Raw genomic sequence first — 25,922 nt, forward strand, 5'->3', positions numbered from 1 at the left:
AGCCCACACCTCCAGCCACAAACAGACTGTCATTTGCCCGTGAAAGGACTTTCCATATATGGCAGTTCTGGACCCGAGAGGGCAGGAAGAAGGTCAAGGCACACAATGCCCAAAGGACAGACTCAAATCTCAAGGCACGAGCATGTTAGAGTAGATTGTACTCTAAATGGCATGCAGTAAAATAAGTGTATACGTAAAAGATCAAAAACCTGGTAGAAAAAGATCTGCTGCCCATCCTGGTCCCATTGTGCTTGTCAGCACCAAGTTACAAAAGAAGAAAATGGTAAGCATAAAAAGTATCCTAACCACACTTTCCTTGTAAATAGTGTGCAGCTGAAAAAGTACAATAATTCCACTAAGGGATACAGGGTCTCCCAGTACTGATAGTCTCATGGACTGATCAGCATCCCCATTATAGTAAGGAAAACGCAAGGGAAGTAAAGCAGAGTTCTTTGCTAACCTCCATAAAGTCAGCTCAGGAAGCAGATTATAGCAAAAATTTAGGGTGTCCCTTAGAAGTCTATGGGATGAAAGCAGCAAAAAAAGCAAAAAATTATCTTTCCTAACGCATCTACGTATCCCCAACGTTTTGCTATTTTGTAGCTGTCCTGACATTTGGAGGCAAGTGAAGCCTTTTTACTTCACTTGCCCTGCTAAGCGCATCTCTGTTCTCTGTTGTGAAATTCTGTTCACTTTATACTGCTTTCTTCACCTTACAGTGTGAGGCATGATAGGGATACTTTGTGTCTCTAAAACTGTGTGATTATTTGCATGATATGAACAAGACGGGCTGGTTACAGCAGATATTTTTGTACAATGGTTCTTTTAATTCTCATGTGCACTTTTCCATTTTGCTGCCCAATGCATTTTAGAGTACCATATACTCCAAAATGGCTGTGCTACAAGATTTTAACCTGTCCTTTAGCCACCGTGTATTTTGGTCTTTCTGAGCCAGATTTGCCAGTTATGGTAAGCCCTTTCCTGGGGAAAGCTTTAGCAGTGGCAGTGTGTGTTGGTTGCCGGATATGGGGGCTGGGACTCTCTGGTCCTAGTCCACATCCATGCCAAAGTGTGTCTGTTGCAGGGAAGATGTTGTGGCTAGATGCTGTCCAGGATTGGACAGACCCTGTGTGCTTGAATGGTACAGATCGTTATCATTGGTGGGCTTGGGGCGACTCCAGCTTGTATCCTGGATGAAAGGAGGACCTTTGCAGCCATTCAACAGATCATCATTGGAGCCAAGACCCCCTATGAAGAATAGCCATCCTGCTGAAGACCCGGAACTCGTCAGTACAGCCACCCAGCATGGTCTTCATCTACCATCCTGGCAAAACCCTGCTTGTTTCCTGAGTGCTCCGCCCCATGGATGGGTGGGAACAACCAGTTTTTACCCCTGCTTGATGATCCTCCTGCCTTCGGACGTGTCCTGGAACCATCATGTGGGCTGATCAGCTTCCGTGTGCTACTCACTGCTTCTGTTGCCGTCCCAAGTTCAGGCTCTGCTGACACTCGACTTGTGGAAGAAGAGGTCTCCCACTGCAGTTGCAGGTCTAGAGCACCAAGTGGGGCCTTGCAGGACCAGCTTCTTTGTTTCCGCCATGAGTGTCGACTTCTGCCATTTCTTCCAAGTGGCCATTGCTGATCTCTACCTGCATCTTGTCCTGGGGGTTTTCTAGGTTGCCGACAAGGTGGTTGTCCTTTCTTCATCATGTCAGGTCTGTCCTGCTGTCAAGGTCCAGGAACATCTTGCTAGAGTGTGAAACCGCCAACTACCCGGACTGAAATCCCAGTAGCGAAAGTGACTGCACGCAAAACCCCTAGACCTTTTTCAATACAATCCTGACACAGACCACTGGGGCCTATTGATTTCACGAGTTGCCAAAGTGGTCCATGAGTGAAGCTGAGGGCAGAGTGTGAGTAAATGTACCCGTTTCTATCGCCCCACCATCCCCATAGGATTTAACAGGCCTAAAGTCCTTGCCCTACTACAAGGCTTCCCCGTGGTTGAATTGGGAGAGGGTCTCCCAAGAACTTTGATTTCATTGTACCTCATTTTTTAAACTGTTACAGCTACTGTTTTGCTTTGTCAACACTTTTGCAGACTTCAGAAGGCTAGGAATCCTTAAAGGAAAGAACTGTATCGGGGCCTGTGACTCTAAGGGTACTAGAACCTATCCTTTCTAGCTAGGGCAAGACAAATGACCATGCCCTGATTTGAAAAAGGCTGATGGCCGAAACACGTGTCATCTTAAGGGCACCACTCTAAGGAGAATAAATAGTGATGATGATCAATAATTTGGCGCTTGTCTTTAATGGAGTATCGTGAGAGTTAATAGAATAAGCGGTCTTTGGCTTTTTTACCGTCCTACTCTTATAAGACGCTACAACCAGATTACTCAAAACACTGTGATTGGATGGTCAGCGAGCCAAAACAGTAGAGCTAAAAAGCGTTCTATTGTTTTCTATGCTTCGTTACATATTAGTTTTCTAATTTGGTTCTTTATTCTCTTGATTTGCTACATCACAGTTACTAGGATTGTCATAATTGTGTTCAAAAGTCAGTTTTGGGGCTCTCTAGCCAGAGCACCCCAAAAGCTAATGTCTATTTTATGATGGTGTATGTTTAGTGTGATACATCTGTTTTTTAATTGCTATACGTGTGTACAAAGTCTGAAAGTATTGTAATACATTTCTAAAATATAAGGGGTAAGGACCCTCTTTTTTAATATGGGGGGCCTATGTCATGAGGGCATATAACAGTTTATAGAACACAAGGACATAGGCTACCCCGCCTGTTTGACACTGGCCAGTAGTATTTATAGCACAATGTGACCGATCCTATCATTAGATCTGTACATGAAATAGAGATCACCAAGTATACATTTACACATTTAACACATTTTATTATCTGTTGTGGTCTAAAAAGGCCTGGTGAGGCCGTTATACAAACAAGATCAGTTTTGAACCCATCATTCATGGGAGTTTATACAAATTGTATCATATTCAATATTCATATAATGCACGGTTTGCAATTTGAAACTTTTTTTGCACTGTGGGGCTTAGTACTAGTCGTGACTTAGAATGTGGTTGTTATAACCAATACATCTGTCTAGTCGACACTTGTGGTGTTTCTGGCACGAAGTAGGTGATTTTGTATTCTAATGCCGTCTTCAGGACTGTGGACGTGGACTGGATGGTGTCACTGGTGTACCCCATTAGTGGAACATCTAAAATTAAAGAAATCAAATTAGTACAGTGGTGTCTCTCAACAGGGAGTAGGTGCCTATACGACGTCCTATCTGCTCCATTGATGTCAGTGTCACAGGAGTGGAGAAGATATGCAGAATACTTCTCTAAAGGTGCCTCCTGTGCGCCTCTGGTTGTTTGATCCTGTATGAATCAGGTCTGGTATCTGGCGGTGCAGCTCTAGAAATAAAGGATTATATTAACCTTATGTTGTCTCAGTAATTATAGACCAGAGAAATCCGGAAAAATGTGTCCAGAGAACAAGACTGTGTTGCTTACAAGTTGTATCAATTTTATTTAGTCATGATACAGGAATTTGAAAGAATTATCAATTAATGACACAGTGCTTTAACGAACATATTATTCCATATCACAACAATAGGAGTACATCTAAAACATGGCTAAAATTAGTCCATCATCCAAACCATTCATAGTGCAGCATTCAACCCATACAACATTCAACGTGACAATCATCCAGACAACAATAGCTAAAAATGACAAAGTTCATTCATAATGGGGATCGAGCACAATCCTCACAGCCCAGCTAATGATTTTAATGTTTTTTGTTTTACAGAAGCAGAAAAACACACAATAGAAAAAATTATTAAAACAATATCACAAGGGCAGATCTAGAAATGAGCATGTAGTGTAGATCACATCCATTGGGAAATTATAGAAACACACAGCACAATAAAACATGCTGCATCTATTGGCGTGCAGCCATTTTGGTGCTTTGCTTCTGGGATACTGTGACTCTGTAATTGGCGTGTAACTATTTCACACAAGACCGACAAGGCAAGTGGTCGGCTGTTTCTATTAGCGCGTGGCCGTTATGGCGCGCCAAGTGCTGGCATTCTCTATACATGAGGAAGCCAGTTTACGGCGAGCGACTGACTATGTTGCTAGGATTGTCTTAACTGTGTTCAAAAGTTAGTTTTGGTGCTTCTAGCCAGAGCACCGCAAAAGCTAATGTCTATTTTATAATGGTGTATGTTTAGTGTGATACATACATGTGTTTTTTAATTGCTATACGTTTGTACAAAGTCTGATAGTATTGTAATACATTCTGCCTAACTTGTATTAACAGTGCCCCATTTGTGCTCAACTGAACCCTTCACCCCTCTTATACTCTCCTAAGTGTAAGCAATGGTGGCTGGTGACTCTGTAAAGTAGTGGGTCATAAATGCTTGTCCCTGAATATGCGAGTGAGCAAGCCCAATATCTATAAAGGTGATTCGGAGAGGGTGGGGCGGGAGGGGGCGATTGGGGGAGTTCTCCCCTACAAACATTTGGGGGAAATGGGGTCCAAAATAAGCAATTTACTGCACAGTTCCACACAAAACTGACTATCTTAAAAGCCTTTGGTTTTAGATACTAATGATGGTTAGCTACTCTGATGTACGATATTTTAAAGCAACTTGTATTGAGTATAGCTGGTACTGATATCTATGCATAAATAATCATGACGCTCTACTGCTGCAAATGTGAAACATGGATGCATATCATGACAATAGATTATTTGCCAGTTAAATAATACAAGATCAAAAATGAAAACAAATTAACTAGCATAGTAAGAAGTTTGTGGGAATAGTAGCAAGATCAGGGTTCAGACACATGGACGTATAATCCACAAAGCCTTATGATCACATTCACTTGTAAAAATGTCTCAACAAGCAAAGCAGTTTGTGTGGTCTGCCGAGAGAGGTTTGAATCCTGCAGAACTAACTCAGCCTTTTCTCCTTCTGAGATCAATAAACTGAGCACTATCAAATTAGGTGATATTAATGCCCTTGGGGAATATTGGTATCCATGTGGTCCCTCATATTCTAATTTAAGACTACTCAATACGCTGTGATGTTCTGACTGACCCTCCAGACATTTTGTGCGTCTCAAACCAATGTGAGTGGGGCTTGGAAACTGGAAGATGTGTATTGATTATCCATGATCCTTAGAGTGTACCTTGTGAAGGATTAAAGGCTGAGTGAGCCCTGCAGGGAGTCAAACATGGAACATTGAGGTTACACGCAGATCTTCTCTACAGACACCGTGTAACTAGGCCAGTGTTGGGGCCTTACATTCCTTATTTGTAATGTGCCCTGATGCTTTTGGGGGTAAGGGCTTTGACTGCTAAAGAAAGCCTAATGGCTTTTCTTGTGTTGTCCATTACTGTTTCAACTATCCTACTGGGTTACTTTATTTGTTCTGCTTTGCAGATGCCACTAGAATTGCCCCTTAATAATTCACAGCCACTCAGCACCTCCCTCCATTGCTTTGTCTTACATTTTGTCACAGAATGAAGCCGTTAGTGGTGCTGAAGGTGTGCTCATATTCCTAAAAACGAATCAGTCTCACATAGTAAAGGCTCTGTCACTTTAAATGTGCATTTGCAGGCGCAAGCTTCACAAATCTCTTATAAGGCGAAGCTCTGCACGTTGTTGTTATACGGGAGTGAGATCTAGGGCTATTCTAATTGCTCCGCTTAGGATATGATCTAAAATAGAAACTTGAAAAAATGTGTAGGATTCCCCCAAAGCACCTCCAATTGCAGATTGCACCTGGAAAGAGGAATTTCACGTATTGACCAATACGTCGACGACACAGCTATTCCTCACACCCTGCCACTCAACCCTTCTCCTGGGCTGTTGTATGGTAGCACATATGGCTCTTAGGTCATGGGTGCTTTTTAAGCACCTCATTATTGCCCTACAGTGATTCTCACCCTACACCTTAATAGTGGAGTCGTCTGATGGCAGCTTTATTTCAGTTTCGGCTTCACAAGTCCTGCAACCATTTTGTTTGTGCCGTCCCTTGGTTTGTGGGAACCACAACGCAGTCCTAACATGGCTGTTGTGCACAGTTGGGCTCACTCTGACCCCCATCCCTTAACCATCTGTATTCGTTTAGATTGGCCCTCTACCCTAGAAAGCCCCAATAAACAAGCTGTTTGTGAACCTAAGAGTTTGGTGGTTTTTAGGGCCAGCCTGATTGTCAGAGCGCCGAAACCTTTGTGTGTCTGCCTGGTTGCTGTGTGAATGGAGGGGCTGGCTTAGGCCAGCTAAGAGTGAAAATCTATTTCGAATGAATTGTGTCCTCAAACGTATTCCTCATCTTTGACATGTAGTGTCCACAGCTCGGCTGCTTCGGAAATTGTTCAGCAGAGGGCGCCCTACGTCTATGGCGTTGGGTCGATGTCCCTCGAAGGCCTCCATCGAGGGTGACGTCATCGGATGTTATAAGTAGCACGTATGGCGCCCTCCGTAGCATGCCTCAGTTCAGTTTTTTCCGCAAACGTGTTTGCTTTGTGAAACTCTGTGCGCCTCGTACTTTCTAGTATTTGCTGTGAAGTTCTCCGACACCTCAGTCCGGATTCAAAGAAGGTCGGGACTGCGGATACAAGATGTCCATCACGGATCTGCATTGTGTCTGCCTGTGGTGCCTCGGCAGGGGCCATGTCACGGATATGTGCTCCAAGTGCCAGTTGATGTCTGGAAAGGCCTTGCGAGAACGAAAGGGGAAGCTCAAGGTAGGCAAGGTGTCCTCGACTCCTACATCCCGACCTGCTGGGCCTTCGACCGATGAGTCGAGAGGTGACTCCTCAAAGGAAGAAGGCCCAAGCGTTCAAGGTCCAGGAGGGGTTCCCGCCACCCGTCCTGTCTTCTTCAGGCGGCACCCTCGAGAGGGTGAGTTGCCCATTCGACCGCTGAGTGGGAAGCTTTCAGCGTGGAAATGCTTAACATTTTCAAAAAGCAGGGCAAGGCCCCGACAGTGCCTTCTGTTGAAGCCGGCAGGGAACTGTCTTGGCTGGATACTCGCGCGCCCTAGAGCCCAGGTAAACAGCGCGATCCTCATTGGGAGCCTTCGAGGCCTTGGTCGGGCAAAGGATCTAAGGATTGCTCGAGACATGAAGCGAGGGCACGGCCTTCATCTCCATCGAAACCGTCCAAACACTTGATGCCATCGAAGCCATCAGCGCCACACCTGTCGATAGTGCCTGTCAGGTCCTCCACCCCCCGATCAGACCCTGGATGCCTTCAGAGCAGTTGCCGACGCAATCGGCACCAAATTTACCAGCGCAGCCCATGGTAACGGTGGAACCTCCTAAAAAGCCGGTGTCTAAGCTGAATTCGTTGACCTTGAAGCCTTGCTGTGATACCTGAGAAAAGGTGTACTACTCTGCCAAAGAAAGACTTTTAAGTCCCTCACCTCCATATTTGGGGAGGCGGCACATTCTGATGAGGGTGAGGCTCCTTTTGGTCTCCAGTTTGGTTCCCCTAATGTGCCAGAATGCCTCATCTCGGAGGGGAGTAGGATGCAGGATCTTTGTGATACCTTGCATAATGCAAGTGGTATAGACTCTTCTCCTGGAGTTCCGCAGACCAGACCCTGGGGAGCATGCCAACTCCTCTTACGGACACCTTATGTCAATAGTTGTTCAGTATTTGGGCTGGTCCAGGGCTACTGCCCACTATGATCAGGATGATCTTACGGACTTTTTGAATCAGAGTCCTCCAACAGAACTCATATTGCCATTTCATGTGAGACTGCAGAACAGGGTGGCCAAAAATTGGGAAACCCCAGAGGCTAATCCAGTAGTGAACAAGTCTCTGACAAGAAAATACCGTCCCTCCAGTAATGACCCCGGTAATCTGTCATCTCACCCCACTCCTGAGAGTCTGGTGGTCCAGGCAGCCACGGCTACCTCGAAACAGGCTGCGTACCCTACCATCTCTCCAGATAGTAACGATAAACGTGTGGATGGATGGGCGTGCAAGGTATTTTTAGCTGGGAGTAGGAAAACTCCTTGTGTGCCTTGGCAAGATTTTCGTACACTGTGTGGGAGTGCATATCTATGGCGGCTGAGCATGTTCCCGAAAGGTAAGAAAGGGAGGGCTTCCTAGCTCTCGTTAAGGATGGCAAGGAAGCCATGTGTGAATCCCTTCAGTCTGGGTTGGATGTTGCAGACGGTGTCAGCAGGTCCATGGCTACGAGGGGGGGATAGGGACCTGAAATTGCGCAGGCTTGAACAAAAATGGATCCACAAATTAGACTCCGTGAAACACGGTCTAAATCTTTACATCGAGTGGAACCTATTTGTTCATAAATAACTCAGCCACACACTAGATCCATGTCCCCATTGAGTTTGCATACCTCTATACATTTAAACATCAGTTTTCGCCTACTTGTTGGCCGGGACACTATTGTATTGAAATATTTGGTGCAACATGTTTATTGCATGCGTACGCACCAGCTACGGACAAGACCTAGTCTCATACCGTGACACCTGGATCTATAAAAGAAATATATAACTACTTTTCTTTTTTTATTTTTTCAATCTTCTGCCCGAATTGTGGGCCGGTATGAGAGGGCTATCTACATTAACCACACTGGACAGTCCAACCAACATGCACGTTTGTTTTGGGATGCGCGCACACCTGATTTAGATAAACATCAATACATTTGGTTGCGATGTGAGTCAGCCTAATATGGCCACCACACTAGCATCAAACGGCTTGGGTTGCATTACCAGCCACTAATTAGTTACACAATGATGTCATCACGCCATCACTTGCTACATTAGCTTGATCATGTGATCCATCCGCTGTCGTTCGCGGATCCCTAAACGCCGTAGGCTAATAGCCACACAAGTAAGTGTCCTATCGTTAGTTAAAGGCATTTCATCTCCTTTGTAGGAAGTTTCCTTTAGCGAATCACTCTGGTTCTAACCTCCGTCTTTGAATTAATTGCGGTATAGCGTCCAAAAAAAGTCATCTACTAAACAAGGCTTTCACTACAGCTCTTAATATAAATAAGACTCCCCGCGCCGGCTACATGAGCGAGAACGTAGAGGCTGTGTACCAGCACGAGCACACAGATATTTGCAGGTATGAGAATACATGTCTCGTGCATACCAGATACATTGCGGTCCTAGTTGAATGAATATATACCAGCCCCTTGTATTGATTTTTCAGTTAGATTTGCACATTTCAAAATGCGCATGTTGGGCTGAGCATACAAACGTACCAACATGAGTGAAGCAAAGCAGATGAACCGATGACGTACATCATTTGAAGGTGTCCGTTTTTTCTGGGTCTCTCTCTAAGAAATTGAAAAGGTATTTGTACTAACATACTGAGAAATGTATTCAGATGACACAAAAATACCCCCCTCCCTTTCCCTCTGGTTCCCAGGCCCTTCCCTTTTCCCCTCCTTCCCTTCCCTCCCCTTTCTGCACTCGATTGTTCACAAGTGTGGATCCAATGTTTGTATCTACGAAAGACAAACTTGTCAAGAAAAAATAAGATACACTATTTTGATGTAAGAAAATTACTGTATGGATAAACCAGATAAATCTGAATATAACAGTGTGGTATATATATTATTTGATAATGATATGCTTGTGATGCACATTCAAAAATTGCTTAAAAGCTTGGAAATATCAGGAACAATGAGGGGATGCAATGATTTTAGAAAAGTATGTAGTTGGTTGGTAATAGATGTGTATTATTGTTTTTTTAGATACACTGTTAAAGAAAAAAAGCATTTCTTCCGAAACACGACATCCAACACCAGGTGTTCTTTTGTGTCCTGACGAAAGCCTTAGTCGGACTATCAACCGTCCGGTTATACCAGATGACACCTCCAACTTGAGTGTCCATATATCTAAGGCTGGAAACAGTCACCTCTGTCGGCACAATATACATGGGGTCTTCCTTGAGAATTAATTGTATTTAATATTATTGGAAGTCACCTTGTGTCTACTAACATCACTCTAAGTCGACAATGTGCTTTAATGAGATTGATACATGCCAATAGATATTTTTATGTTTTAGAATATTTTCTCATTTGATTGTTGTTTTATGTTGTCACATGTGTCTTTTTAGAAGACGGACCTTTGCTGTCCCTTTTATTATGCATCACAAAATATTGTGCATCTTGTGGTATATGCTTCACATAAGATGTTTCCCTGCAGTCGCCTCATGCTAGTCTGAATTTCCAACATATATGTTGTCATCAATAGGTAGCTAGTTTGGGGCCCCCCTTTTCTATTGATTCCAGTCCACACCCCCACAAGCCCCTAACAAAAAAGTGGACCAATTTTGCTTGAATACCATTACCCCTCAGCCTCATGGCATCCTGCATTTTTCTGGTGTCACGGGCCTGTCTGAGAATAAAGTCCCTTCAATGGGCGCTCAGGACTCTGTGGTCCCAATTCTCAGTCAAGATGTCAGATCGCCTTCAGGTTCCGGTCAGGGTCTCACAGGATCTTCTGTGGTGGGCCTGCGAGGAAGACCTCATGAAGGGAGACCCTTTTTGGCAGCCATGGCCGGAGGTAACTGTAGTGACGGACGCTTCCCTCACAAGGGGGGGAGCTCACGCCAATGATCTGACCATCAGCCGTCGTTGGTCTCCATCGGAGTCCAAACTACACATCAATCTTTTGGAGCTGAGCACAATCAGGCTAGCACTGAAGGCTTTCCTGCCGTCTGTACGGGGGAAGAATGTCCTGATAATGACAGAAAACACAGCGGCCATGCATTACCTCAACAAGAGAGGAGGTGTAGGGTTACTACCATTGTGCAGAGAGGAAATGCAGCTCTGGTTCTGGGCAATTCAAGAAGGAATCTCCCTAGCGGCAGTTCATCTGGCCGGAGAGGAGAACGCGTCGGTGGATGCTCTGAGCAGGCAGAGCGCAGTCTCCCATTAGTGGGAAATAGCTCAGGAAGTCCTTCAAGAGGTCTTTGCTCTTTGGGGAACACTGCAGGTGGATCTGTTCGTGACTGGTGCCAACCGGAAGTGCGAGCAGTACTGCTGAAGGGAATGTCCTCCAAGAGGCGCTCTAGGAGACGCGTTCGTGGTGGACTGGGAATTCCCGCTACTGTACGCGTTTCCTCCAATCCCCGTCATTCCTCAAGTTCTCAGGAGGTTAAGACGGTTCGGGTCCCGCATGGTCCTAGTTGCTCCAGATTGGGCCAGGACATTGTGGTTAACCGGATCTTAAGGAAGGTCTGGTTCTCCATCCAAAGGTCAAGACTCTCGACCTTCATGCATGGTTTCTGAAAGGTTGAGATACAAGGATTGGGACCTCCCGGATTATGTAATGGAGGTGTTGCTTTCAGCCAGGTGGCCGGTAACTAAGTCACTGTGCCATTGGAATAAGTTCTGTGACTCGTGCAGAGAAAAGAATGTCAATCCTTTTTAATGTTCAACTCCGGATGTTCTATCCTTTTTGATTTGTTTAGCCCACAAGGGTCTTCAGGTGGGGACCATTAAAGGTTACCTAGCAGCGCTTTCAATCTTTAATCGCTCATCCAAGGAATGCTCTTATTTTAAGATTCCTTTGGTTACTCAATTTCTAAAAGGGCTCACAAATGTGTTCCCGCCTTCACCGTTTCAGGGACCGGTTTGGGACCTTAACTTGGTCTTAAAGTTTCTGATGGGTGCTCCATTTGCACTCATGTCCATTGAGGTTGTTAACCTTTAGGACTATTCTATTGGTTGCTCTTACATCTGCACGTAGAGTGAGCGAGTTGCAGGCACTTTCTTCCAAGCCACCCTTTACTGTATTCCACAAGGACAGGGTTGTGTTGAGTCAGACTCTCCTTTCTACCTGAGGTATCTTTGGACTTTCATTTGAGTCAGAAAATTGTGCTAGCTGCCTTCTATCCTCCTCTGCATCCTAGTAAGGAAGAGGAAAGGCTTCATAGGTTGGACCCTAGGAGAGCTTTGAGCTTTTATATTTCCAGAATGTCCAAGGTGAGAGTGGACGACCTGCTCTTTGTGGGGTATACCGGGCACAAGCTCGGCCAGGCTGTGTCTAAACAGACCTTGTCTAGGTGGATCATCCTCACTATTTCTGAATGCTATACTTTGGCAGGCAAGGTCCCTCCTGAGGGCTTGCGAGCTCATTCCACCAGAGGCATGGCTACACCGACAGCCCTGCAAAGGGGAGTCCCTTTAATGAACATATGTGATGCTGTAACGTGGTCTTCGATGCACACGTTTACCAAGCATCATTCCCTGGATACTTCCCATGCTCAGGATGTGGCGTTTGGTAAGGCAGTGCTTTACTCTGCCCTTTAATTTCAATCTTACAAAATTCTTCACCCTCCTGCACTCATGGATACCGCTTTGGGAGTCTGTCAAAGATGAGGAATACGTTGGAGGACACAATCATTCGAAGAACAAGTTACTTACCCCTGGTAACGTTCTTTCGGCTGGATGTTCCTCCAACGTATTGCTCATTGCCCTCCCAGCCTACCCCTCTGTAGAATTTCCCATGCTATTACAGCTTTCGTTCCAACAAAGCTGAGTACGGTCAGGCCCAATTTGTGGCCACTTCTGCTACACGAGGGAGGGGGGTGGCAGAACTGAAGCAACAGGCACTTTGCGTGCTACTTATAACATCCGATGACGTCACCCTCAACGGAGACCTTCTACGGACATCGACCCGACGCAGGGAGCCCTCTGCTGAATTTATTTTCTTTTCCAAAGCAGCAGAGCTGTGAACACTACCTGTCAAAGATGAGGAATATGTTGGAGGAACATCCAGTCAAAAGAACGTTACCAAGGGTAAGTAACTTGTTCATCTAGGCGGAGACCCTGTGCATTCCTCAAGTCTGCTGATTATTACCCGAAAATGCTGGCAGTTGTGCCACGAAGATGGGTTGCTGACACTTTAGGACAGAGGTCTACAACCTTTGAATCTCCAGATGTTATAGGCTACAACTATTCTAAACCCGATCCAGCACAGTTAATGGTGAGGGATCATGGGAGTTGTAGTCCAAAACATCTGGAGAGCCACAGGTTGCAGACCCTTGCTCTAGGACCAGGTTTGGCTGATCCCTGTGTCCTTTGTCCTTCACTCTGGTTTCTTCTTCTGATTGCTGGATGGCCTTCCCAGGTTGCTCCTCATCTTCTTCCCGGTCATATTCACTTGCTAGACCTGATGTCCAATGCTGGGACTGTTGCTGCGCTGTTTTTCCGCAGCCTTCCAATGTTGCCCTCATCAACCTAGCACATCGAGTTAGGACGTGGCTGTTGTGGGGCATCATTCCCCCCTCTACTCTTTGGCGGGGCCTTTTTGGGTTGCCTCCACCACTGAGTAACAGTTTTCTGTTGTCTGGCCCTCCCATTTTACCCTTACGAGCTATCTGGATCTCCTTGGTTGTTTCCCTAAGACTTCCTGGTCGCATCATCTGTCCTTCAGCTCCTGTCTGGTCAGTCACACTCATGGTAAGGTGGATTCTTCTTCATGTTATTCTGGATTGTCACTGGTCTTTCCATGGGTACCAGATCCTTTAACTCGTCCTGTGAAAGATGCGTTGTACTTTCTGGGTTATTAGTTGAATTTTCCATCAGGGGCCCCTGGTTCCAGGAGTGGTGGGGTGTTGCAAGCACCTCCAACACGGTTTGTCATTGACTTCCATTGGCTTTAATCCTGCTGTTTCCTTCCCGAGTTGTTTGGGTCTCGAACCTGCAACTGGAGCTTCTCGAGGGGTTCTCCTATGTTGTCTCCGAAGGTTGGTTCACCTTTTGAGTTCGAACGGACACTTGTCGAACTTTTCCCCATAACTGCGTCTCTGCTTATTGGATTTGTCCCATTGCTTCCTATAGCGTAACGTTTTAAAGGGTACTTACCAGAGTTCCCCCCTCCCTCCTGTCCCCACGAGTCCCTGGAATGTTCTACAAGAGACTCGAATTTTAGCATGTTACTAGGATTTACTAGAGATATTTATATTAAATCATGGCTCTGCACTCATTTATGGAATTGTCTATGTGGCGCTTTTTCAAGCTGATAAAATGCAGCAATCATTTTCCAGGGGTGTAATGAGACTATACTAGTCTGGTACTGTAAGTCTAAGACAATTCCCCACCCCCCCCTTAGCCCTATGTAGGCATTGTTGACCCCCTTTATTCCCTCCAAGTAATGTACTGAATAAGGTTTCCATGTGCATTAACAATTTTTATGAGGATTACTGTGACTTTTCACGTGTTGTAATTTTGAATCCTGATTATGACTGTACTGTATTTTACTATTGTCTATGGTTTTCTTTTTTTCTCCCCACACCCCGGTTATACAGACATTGTCCACAGCCAGTTTTTAGTCAGACCTTTTGCTTGGGAGCAAAAAGGGCCTATGTGTGGCCCTTTTCCCCTTTTTATACATACAATGTGTTTTTGCTATGTCTTCCATTTAACCCAGTTAACCGTTACTCTGTGTAATTTCTTCTTTTTATTTTTAATATGTACATTTTTCAGTTTACAATCGCAGTGTATTCTTTGGGGGTAACTATTGGGATTTACTGTCAGACTACCTCTTCCCTTGTATGATGTCGGACTACTGTGCCAAAATCGAACCTCTAGGTACTTGGGTATATCCCTTGGTTAGAAACCCTCTCTTGCTATTAGGTTAGATAGGGCTACAGAAAAATCTCCCTAAAAATAGTAATACAACACAGTTAGCTAACCTATTTTTCAGGGGTGAGAAGTCCGACATCTGCCAGAATAACATTAGTTCTCCAGAAGTTGAGAATGATAACATTTCTACATCATATAATCTTCATACTAACCATGAGTAATTGAATATTACTGTATAAGTGGTATCATGGATACCACTCGTATGCATAGTTCATTGAACTGTTTAAGATTATAACGAAGAACTAGGATCACAAATAAGTACATTTCTTTTTAAGCTTTGGATCTGTTACAAAGCTTTAAATAAGGATAGGACCCCGAGTACCACTGAACAACAAGTAGGGTCTAGCACTCCTTCCATCAGCACCTACTAGGTCTTTGAACTATGCTGTTTACAACCACTGGATGATCAAAATTTACAACATTTGTGCCGTTTATAACTGACAATAAACAATAGAATCTGTTATGGGTTAGTTACACCCCATTTTTATTTTGTCTGCTTATTTCCACCTGTACCTGTGTTTCCTTCCATCACTGCCCTGTTTCTCCCATGGCTATGTTTGTGTGTGCTGATACTTATTTTGATGTTGCTCAAATTTAATTCTCTCTTCTATCTCCCCTCCCACTTCACAGGCCGTGCAGCCCCTATGAAGAGCATATCAAGCAGTCTTAAGGAAACAATGAACCCACATGACATTGTGCAAGATGCCATCCACAATTTCTCACCTGCTTACCAGCAGTACACTCAGCAAGCCACACTGGAACATGGTCATGTCCTCTCTCGCTCCCAAAGCTGTTCTAGCAACCGTGACACAGAAAAGACCCTGCTACTCAGCTCAGATGATGAGTTTTGACCTGAAGAATAGGGTGTCAGGCCGGGGTATCCATAGTGGTGCAATTAAAAACTAAAAGCATATTTATTGGTGGGGTTTGGAAGGTAATGTCATATCAGTGCCCCTTTTGGTGCATACAGTCTAGGAGGTGGGTCCCTCTGAGAGCATGATATCTGGGGCAGGGATACTCCTCTGGCTTCAACACCATGGGGGAGTGGCTCATGCCCTCCTTTGACACACACAAGTATCTTTCATTTTTTGGCTCTTGGGAACAAAAATCATGCTTTTTGTGGCCAAAGATCTATACTACAAGAGGCTTGTAAGGGAGCATGGTGGCCCTGTATGCAGGTAGGAGATACTTGCCCATCTACTAACCACTGTGCTCTTGAGCTGGGCACATGTCATGCTGAAGACTATCTTTGGACAATGTGTGCTTTTTCCTGGTTCTGTGATTAAGCTCTGCTAATGCCCAGTCGCCAAAGGTGTGATAATTTGCGTTTGTGTCCACAGCATGTGGTAATCGGGCAAGTCACATGCTTTGGACTATTGAACAAGATTGATTTGAGCTAAACTGAAGCTGTGTGTTGCTCCAATGGCAAGACACCCTTTCCTTTAGTTTGATAGGATGTCTGCACCAACCAATGGCAGGAGGAGTGCATATTTCGTACAGCACAAAAGTCATTTGAATGCCAGAGCGCATGCGCTTTCCCGCCACCTTTGCACTATTGCTGAACTACCTGCAAACCACGGTCCATTTATGCTAATAGAGGTGGCCCAAAACTGCTGTCCTTGATCCTTCCCAAATGTTTCGCATCACAGGTCCTGCTCCTTTGTCTTTTTGCATCAGGCGTTTTACTCTGTTTAGTTTTTGGGATATGCCAGTGCTGCGGTATAATTTTCAGAGACTTACCCAAAAGACGTGTTTGGGACACAACCATCCCATTGACATGTGCCTTCGATGTGATTTTGTGAAACTTTGTACTGGTGAATGGATCTCTTCAGCATCTGTTCTTCTTACAGGAATTTGATCACATAGAAACAAAAGGCGAGTGAACATTGTGTGACTGGTTTTTCCATACCCACCTTTCTGCCCCATAAATTAGTTTACTGCCACCCCAGCCTGAAATAGTAGTCCCACAATCCCCTCCTGTTTTAATAACTAGACTGCTTATGTTTAAACTGAGTCAATGCTTTTCACACTGGCACAGGTTGGTCTGCGGTATCCAGATTTCTCAAGCAGATTCATAAATAGGGGAAATTCCCAGCCGTGATGCTGGTCCTGGAAAATTAACATCTGCTGAAATTATTTTTTTCTTCACTTCCTGTGGAGATATTATGCTTTTGGAAAGTGTTTTAATGTAGGTAAAATGCAAATCCTATCCCAGCAATTTACTTCAGGGCATAGGTTCATTTAAACTGTATTCAAGTGCAATAAAATGGCAATGAAGATGGGCATTCCAGATGTCTATTCTGCCTGTCACTGAAATTGAGGCATTACGGGAAGTCAAGAACACTTGCAGCACAAGGTTTTTGCAGAACCCCCAAAAAAATGGAGCGCCATATCCTCTACATCTTCCAGGTCATGTAGAGCAAACACAGAAGGCGTAGCAGGTCTTCTTCCCCCAATAAGGTGTTTCAGTGCCAAAGTCCTGTACTTGGCCATGATGGGTGTATAAATCCCTACCTCATGGGCTGGTCCCTTCTGAGAATTTTGATCCACATTCTCAGTTTGTGGTGAGGGTATTGTCTGATCAAAACAGATTTAATTACCACACATGCCTCTGTCTGGATGACAGTTATCATTATGTGGGCTACCTTTGCCAAGGTTATCGCCACTGGTCCTGTTAAAAATAAGTTCAGTATGATAAATGTGCAGGAAGATGGCTTTCTTAGGGGTCATAAGATTGACAATGATAACCCTAATATTGATCGATTGACTGACCCTCATAAGTGTAATAATCACACCATTTTTTATGGTACTTTTTCACAAGGAATCCTGATATCTGTTGCTTTTATGGATCCACTATTTAGGGCTAGAAAGGGATGTCAAATATCCATACAGCAAGCCCAGGTTCGGAAATCCATTCGATTTGAGACACTGGGCATTTGGCTCTTCAGGTGTTTTGGACTACTACTCCCATCAGCCATAGCAAGCATAGTCAGTGATGATGGCTTCTGGGCGTCTTAGTCCAGAACATGTAGAGTTCTCAGTTTGCAGACCCCTGTGTAACTGGGTCCCCAGTAGCTGACCGGTCTATATCTATCGCCTAATAAAACCGATTTCATCACACCAAGAAAATAAAATGCAGAGCACCACACTGATCATTCTGAATGGTTGCTCATATTTCAGATTCTTTCGTGGAGGCTCAGGTTAAAAGTAGCTTTCTTATAACACAATAGTGTTCGACATGCTTCTTGACTGCAAACGCTGCAGAAAAGGTTTGCACAATAGTTGCAGTAGTCATGCAAGTAGATGGCTCAACTGCTATTCTCCAAAACCTGGAGGATAGAGTACACGATACAGCGCTTACCCGCACTGAAAAATGATCAAAGTGAAAGGTTGAGCGGCAATAAGAAGCCATCTGATCAGATCCTGAATAGATGTGACAGGCCTGGCTTCTCGTGAAGTGGTGCTCAATGATTGAGAAGGCATGTTTGGGAAAGACTTTCTAGCTCTGACTTCCATGCCGATATAGAAATCCTGAGGATGAAAGTGGAGGTACGATTAATCCGACATATCTGAAGATAAGCAGACCATTGCAACACCCAAAATGTCAGGTTTACAACCAGAGACCTAACTAGCAAATTCAAGCAACATAATAGTGCCACTATCAATTCGGTCTTGATCCTTATAGTCAACAAAACTCCATATTTTGCAGGGCTCATTAGCTGCAAAATATGTCCCACTAAAGCAACACACTTCAAACAATGGCTCCATTTGGAGGCCATCTCACACGACACCCTAGTAGGTTGGAGTGTATGAGATGTCTAGCCAATCTTGGAAATAAATCTCTTTAGACCATTGACTGCATAAGAATTAAACCCCCAGTCACAGCCTTTAATTCTTGAAAGTAAAAAAAAAAGGGATCCTTCCACTAGACAGTTTGTTGGGAGGCTGCATGTAGTTTCTCTAACCAGAAGTGAAAGTGCTACTGCAGAGGTCTAGAATAGGTTCCCCCTCAAGCACATTGGAAGTTGGGTGATCTCCAGATATTGCCTGGTGGACAAGAAGGACCCGGAGAGGAAAAAAAGCCCAGACCTTTAAAAACCTTGTTTCCCTTCTTTTGTTTTGCAAAAACATAAGTCCATTGCACATAGTTCATAGTAGGGATTTATATTAACTAGTATAAGGAACTTCATTTCTGATGCCTGGATTGTTTGCCAGGAACATCTACGGGAAGCCATGCCGCCACTTATGATTGTTTACATTCTCCTGTTGCTGATGTCCTTGTGCATCCACCTAATTTGACAAAGGCTCCATACAAGGCCTTTATGAGAATGTCTACAGGTTTCGTGCCAGTGGGGAGAAAAGGCTGGGAGGAAAGATCCCACAACCCACTCCCATCAGACAAGAATGCTCAACTTAGCATGTGGAACCACCTGTTAACCAAATAGGTGTAGTGATGTTTGCTTTTTTGTAATGTTTGTGGTGTTTGGAGGCGCGGGGGCACCTACACAAGCCATTTATAGGTACAGGGGCATTGAAAATCAATGTCACCTGTTCAGTTATACCCCTTCTCTTCACATCAGTGAGATTGAGCAGTGTCCCTTTCAGCTAGCCTGCTATGCCGATATTTAGGAACAAGTCATTGTTGAATCGGGTAACTCAACCAGAATAGCAAACATTAGCACATCTTATTTTTATATGGTGCCTGCTACCACATATTATGCCATTTTGGAGCTCTATAAACCAAAAATATTACTATTGCCCAACTTAGTGGTACTCAATTTAATGTCACTCAAAAGGATAGATAGCTTAGTCTGCCCTGTCAGGAGTCAAATGGTACTAGTATATACTACATCAGCAAGCTGAATGTGATTGTCACTCTTCTCAACAGAAACTCAAGTTTTGTGGACCTTTGTGCTGGAACAGCTGACCTTATGGAAAATTCGGAATCTCCCAGGAATACAGAATGCAAAAGTGATTTTAGATCAAGAATTGGATTTATCCTGGGAAGTGGCAGGTGTTCTTTTAAATTTGTGGATGCATATACCACTTTATATAAGGGATACAAACAATTGCCTCTCTTTGCATCTTGACATCCAAGTTTGGAGTATTGTCAAAATGCGTTCTTAGTAAGCTGATCAGAGAAGTTTGCATATAAGGTCATCCTAATAGCTCTCTTTTGACCAAGGCAGTTTTGAATCTTAGATTGCCATCTTTGAGTTGCACAACCCAGACCATTGCCTTCTGTGAAGCAACGGATGCACAATAATATAAGATCTGTGCTTGATGGCTAGCTCTTGAAATCCTGCAATACAGACACTTAAACGCTCACAAAGACTCAATGTAAATATTTAAAGAGCTAACATGCCAACTTGCATTCTTTTTACTCCATCAAGAGTAAGTCCTTTTGTTAATTGTCTTGATAAAAAAACTTTTACTACAACCCTATTTGTGTCCAGAGGCTGCGAAAGCTGAATACCTTTTTATATCTGTACAAGACCAGTCTGTAGTACTTTTCAGTTGGATTGCACCTCTTAGTCATTGCATTATACAGAACAGCCCTTGCTGACATTATATTGTATAATATCCTAGTAATGTATGACATTTGTAAGGTTTAAAAAGTACTGCTGTGCATAAACCTGCTCCCAACAAGAAACTGAATCTCATGCTCTCAAATTTGATAGAAGCCCCATTTGTGCCAGGCATACGTGAGCGATACCTGTCCAAGAAACTATCTTTCTTCATGACTATCAGTTCTGCTAGACGGATCTGTGGGATTTAGTAGATGAAATCATTTGAGTCCTCACACTAAAACATGACACTGCACTTTTAGAATGATTGATTCTGAGAACTGAAATTGCTTGTCATCCAATCCTCCATTTTATTTTGTTGCATTCTACAGGAGCAGCCCAGACCTGGGGCTTCTGGTTAGGCTGCCTATGAATCTGGAAATGATTCTCTCTGTCAGACTACTATTACAGATAAGATTTCTCTTCTCTTTATGCATTGTATCGTCGGTTGATAGCAAAGAGAAAGACTGTAATCTGCAATACACATTCGAGCCTTCATAACATACAATTATGCTCATTCACTGATACTGCATTTGCTTTTTCTGTACATGCATAGTAGTCCATACCGTATATTGCATATAATGTGCTAAGCAGGGTGTGTGCCACGACCACCCTAATTGGAAGACTTTCATTGCAATATATTCCATCACTCGGTCTTCCTTCCAGATCGATTCCATACGCCTGTAATATCCCTGTTGTGGCAACTGCTAATTTAGAAGAAGTGTCATTTATTGGTGCTAAAAAATCTTCTACTTCTGTTTCATCAGTGAGAGAGTCCCGCCTTTCAACATGTAACACAATCCACCCTCGCTCCTTCTTGTATAATATACCTTTTCACTTGGCGTAGAAAAGGAACTAATGTATGGGGAAGCAGGAGAGCATGTCTGGGTTCAAAATGTGTGAATGGTAGAACATGCACCCAACTTTCCATATTGCTTTTGTGCTGTGCAAAAAGTACTCCCAATGACCTGGTACACTCTGAAGGAAAGAGGGCTAATGGCTAGGAGTTTGAGTCCCTTAGGTGAGTAACTTGTATCACCTTTCATAATTTGTGTCATGTGGAATGTTTTCATTGGCAAAGGGTGCCTGTGCAGGGGACAGGAGTGCCCATGAATCATGGGTATGCCATTTTTGCATTGTTTGTGCCCACTGCCCATGGTTTTGGTTGGAAATAGATTACCCTGAAGGGAAAAGAGAAGACTTCCCAGCATAGTATCTTTTGTAGATTCAGAAGTTTGAATATGTTGTGATGTATGCTCGGAGTTGAACAGCAGGGGAAATTAATGTTTGTATCCTTCTCAGATTCACAAGCTTTGGGTGTTTGTGTGACCTCAGACGCCAGGAAATACTCAATGTGGAATCATTGAAGGGTACATGTGTGGAGGACCATTGATAAAGGCGTATTAACTTTTTCCTACAGGCCAGGGCCTCTAAATGGATTGGTGGTTGGCATAAGTAACAAGGGTACCATGCAAAATATTCCTGGAAAGTGTGAGTAAATCCTTTGTACTTCCTCAAATCTTTGTAGCCCCTTGGCATTAACCACCGGGTTCAACCTGCATCCGACTTTTTTCATATTCTGATTGTTCTGACTTTCTTTAAAGCAACTCTTGTTGCTACATAACTTAGTAAAAGGGAGACCTCCAAATCCTTCTGACATTGACTATTTACATAGCCATTCCGCATCACTCCACTACCTGCACTATTGCTTCTTTTCAATTTCTTCTCCAGGCACATCATTTGCCTGAATTGTTTCTTTATACAGAGTTTTATGTTGCAAAGTAGTTCTAAAGCCATTGCTGATATTCACTCTTGACTGAAGGCTGTTTGAGACCCCTGTGGATCTCCTCTACTTGAAAGAAAGACTATCACAAATGTTCTACTGTCCTTTCTGTAGCATGGATCTGTCATAGATTCCCATGTAGTTTAATTCCCCATCAGTTTATCCTCCACATTGTTGCAAGCTTTAAAGCAGGGGGCTGCAACCTTTGGCTCTCCATACGTGTTGGACTACATCTACCCTCTGCCCTAGCCAGCATAGTCAGTGGTTAGACATGGCAGTCCTGGTCTAACGCTTCTGGGGAGAAGCAGGTTGTAGACCCGCTTCTTTAAAGTGTTTCTGATACTGGTGGGACCTATGCCCCACATGCAAAAATAACATTTCAGAGTCCTAAAGCTGCATCCTAAATGAAAAACAGTCATTCAAGGTGATCCACCCTTTGACTGGATCCAGAAAAGTCTTACAAATGGGTTATTCACCGTAGCTTCTGCATTCTTAATTCTTCAACCCTTTAGTCCCTAGAATGTAATATCCCAAGTATGGGCCATTCTCAATATGTACCATAGCACTTAAATAACTAACGGTATACAGTCTTTCCATCAAATGTCATTAATTGAAATGCTTTTCCATCGAAAAGCACACTCATTGGATGAATTTTGATGGATTTACAACTCAAACATACCTTTAAAATAGATGTATCAATGTTTGGGTTGGTAATTCAATGGGTTGAGGAAATGGTTAATGTTGTTGGTAATTCATTGGGTTGAGGAATGGAGGTTGGGGGATTAGGGAGAGGGGACCCCTGGGAGTTGGGGGCGGGGGCAGTAAACACAACAAATTAGAGGGAGCTGTCCAGGGCTGAAATACATTATAGATTTCAGCACTGGACAAGGGTTACATTTTGAAAATGGGGGTTGGGGAGGTTTTGGGTGGGACCCCCCCCATAAACAATAAACACCACAAATTAGAGGACGCTGGCCAGTTCTGAAATACTTCATAGATTTCAGCACTGGACAGCTCCCTGTAATGTTATAACGTTATGCATGTTTCATAGACTTTCCATACAAAAAATGTAAAGTTTTTATGTAACGAAACCCTATTAGATGAAAGGGTTTTGATGCATAAACACTTTATGTATGGGAATTAGATGACACATCTTTCAATGGAAAAGATTTGATGGAACGAACCCTCGATGGAAAAAATTTGATGGAAAGACATGTAACCTAACTAACTTGGAACCCAGAGTGCAGTGAGATTCTCAGTCTCCCAGGTTATGTTCCCCCTACTTATGCATCTTTCACTCCACTTGCGTATGTGGTACATTTCATGCATACAATATGATGATTGTTTGGAAGGTAAAATGTATGACTGAACGGTCGAAGGACTAAATGCAGCTTTTACTCATTATTTTTTTCTTGCCCTCCGTCAGCCCTATGAATGGAAAGTTGGCAAAGCAGAATATTTGATTGGGTAAATGAAAGCTCGGCATTCAGTAGAACATCTTGCCGAAAATAGTATTTAGTATAGCTTGACTGAACAGTTGGTCAGCCTTGACTCTAACATATAATGCATAGTTTTTGCAGAAGATGTGAGCCATAGCCCAGATTTCTGCGTTACATATTACCTCAATCGGTACAACTTCTTGAAAAGCTATGGAGGTTGCCTTAATGCTACTTGCGTTCATAGGAAGGACTTTAGGTGGAGTAACCTGCAATGTGTAATTTTGTTTAATCCACAAGAATATTTCCTACTATCAGAGGCTTTTCTTAGCTCTTTGACAGAAGAATGTCATACAGGCATTCCAAGTAACATGCTCTCTGTGCAGCTAGTTAATTAACAGAAAACATGTTTGAAGAAAAATCAGCATAACAGTCTTCAGCACAACCATTGGGAGTCTTCTTAATGACTGCCGTTAATGAAATGTGTGTTCTGGGTAGCCAAAAGAGTTTTCATCCTATTTAATCTTCAAGCCAAAATCATAGCAAATTAAAAAGCTTTCTTCCAGTTCACCGGTTTAATATATTTGGACGTCATGATTATGAAGGGCTTGTGCATTCGTTTTTTCATTTTATTTACCTCAAAAAAACAAATCTTTCAATGCAGGAACTATGAATGGAGGTGGATTAGTTGGGCAGGTGGGAGGGAAACCTTGGAGTGAAGTGCTGCTATTTATGGATCTTATTTGGATATGGGAAACGTGGGCCCATTTAGATATATTGTCACTGGTCATCGCTACCTACACACCTGTAAGGCTTACATCTTGTACTTGGTGTTCGGTTCCAGTTGTGCCCCACAGTGTCTGGTCTTTGTCCTTGTACACAATTCCAGCTACCATCTCTGCCTGGACACAGTCCTGTCCACATGCCACCCCATGATAGCAAACGTATCCCAGTTGCTCTACTCCTGGCTCTGCCCTACGAGCCGCAATGTGCATCTGTGGAGCAGATCCCGCTGGCATTATCTGAACCTGTTGGCCTTCTGCCTTGAATATTTTCTGCCCTACTCAACTTTTGCTCCTCTACTGCTCAGTCTGTGTCCATGTAATCATGTAGCTGGTCATTAAGGATATTTTGCTAGAATCGGTGCTGGTTGATCTGTGGCTTATAAAAGTGTGATTACTGTGGGTGGCGTTCAAGAGTTGCAATCGTATGAGCTGTGGGACCAAGTCTCAATTTCTCCCTATCTTGCCATATCATGGTGTTGCTGAACTGAGGTACTCTGGCATAGCCTTGTATGTACCTCAGTAGATTAGCAGTGTGTGCTAAAGGTAAGGATCCAGTTATTTTGGTAGTGCTGGATGTAAGCATGTGGGTGCTGTATGTGTGCTGCAGGATTGCTAGAGGTGCAGTTAGAGTTCTGAGTTTCCCAGAACTGGTAAAGCACGGGGTACTAAGGCACAGAATTGAGGTGCATTTGCAGAGATGTTTGTTACCCGGTAACAGAATAGCAGAGCTCAATGCTGGACAAGAGTGAAGTGCATCGACTGAGTTGTTGTGAACTGCCCTGCTCTGTATAGTTTTTTTGCTGACTGGCACCACTGGCCCGAGGTCATATTTTATTTGTTTAAGATATATATTGCCCCTTTTCAAGTTTACAACCTGCACCTACAGTTGCCCAATAAGGAATTCTAGGTGAGAAAGAGAATGAGCATCGAGTGATGCATCTTTTGTCGGCGTGCTTCTCCACGGTTCCCTTATGGCATCTTAGGAATTCTCACATAGAATCCTTGTACATAAAAATATGAAAATATTGTTTGATAATGAACAGTGACAGATGCAACTAGTTTTGTACCCGTGTTTATCTGCATATTCTATGTATAACGTTCGAGTTCAGAGAGAGTCGCTTCTATTTTTTGTCCTTGATGTTCTTCCAGAAATTAATAAAAAAATATGTGAATAAAGTGTATAGATTGCATTTAAGGCTGAAGTTGTGCATGATTTACATTTTTGTGCTAAGTCTTTCCCTCGCTGAGGGCTGCTTCGTTGCATCACTGGAATCGTTTCTAGTGCCAACGATTTGAACTCATCACTGTTTCAGGTAAGTGATTTAGTGACATTTCCTTGGTTTTACAATAGCTAGACAATAAAAGCAAGTTTTCCATATGACTTTGCTCACTTTAATCATGGACCTTAAAGGTACTGTGTAGGTCGTGTTCCTGGCATGTTTTGTTGCAAAGGAAAGGCTTACTGGCGTATCCAGCCTACCATATTTATGGGATTTTTAGCTGCCAGGCTCCAGCATTGCTTTGGCCCTTAAGAGTCCATCTAGGAAAAATGCAAAATGAACATGAAGCAGCAACCACAGACTCTGCCCCTGACGGGCCTGGCAGCTCCAATGTTTAAAATTATGTTGCCTTTCTGACGGTTCCCTGTATTTCTTTTTTCTCTTCTCTGACCTTCCACCTCCCTTTT

At 43.6% G+C, this 25,922-nt stretch overlaps 1 protein-coding gene across 2 annotated transcripts in view; it reads left to right on the plus strand.

Moving 5' to 3' along the window:
• The window catches only part of TMEM184B (transmembrane protein 184B), a 905,911-nt gene extending 880,486 nt beyond the window's left edge, over positions 1 to 25,425 (plus strand). For both annotated transcript variants that reach the window (XM_069652979.1, XM_069652978.1), the window contains one exon: positions 15,295 to 25,425. In XM_069652979.1, coding sequence (XP_069509080.1) covers positions 15,295 to 15,515 — 221 coding nt within the window. In that variant the 3' untranslated portion in view covers positions 15,516 to 25,425. The remainder of the gene's footprint in view (positions 1 to 15,294) is intronic.
• The last annotated feature ends 497 nt before the right edge of the window (positions 25,426 to 25,922 follow it).

This window comes from Ambystoma mexicanum, chromosome 3q, assembly GCF_040938575.1.
Source record: "Ambystoma mexicanum isolate Mex_15411 chromosome 3q, UKY_AmexF1_1, whole genome shotgun sequence".
NCBI classification, from domain to species: Eukaryota; Metazoa; Chordata; class Amphibia; order Caudata; family Ambystomatidae; genus Ambystoma; species Ambystoma mexicanum.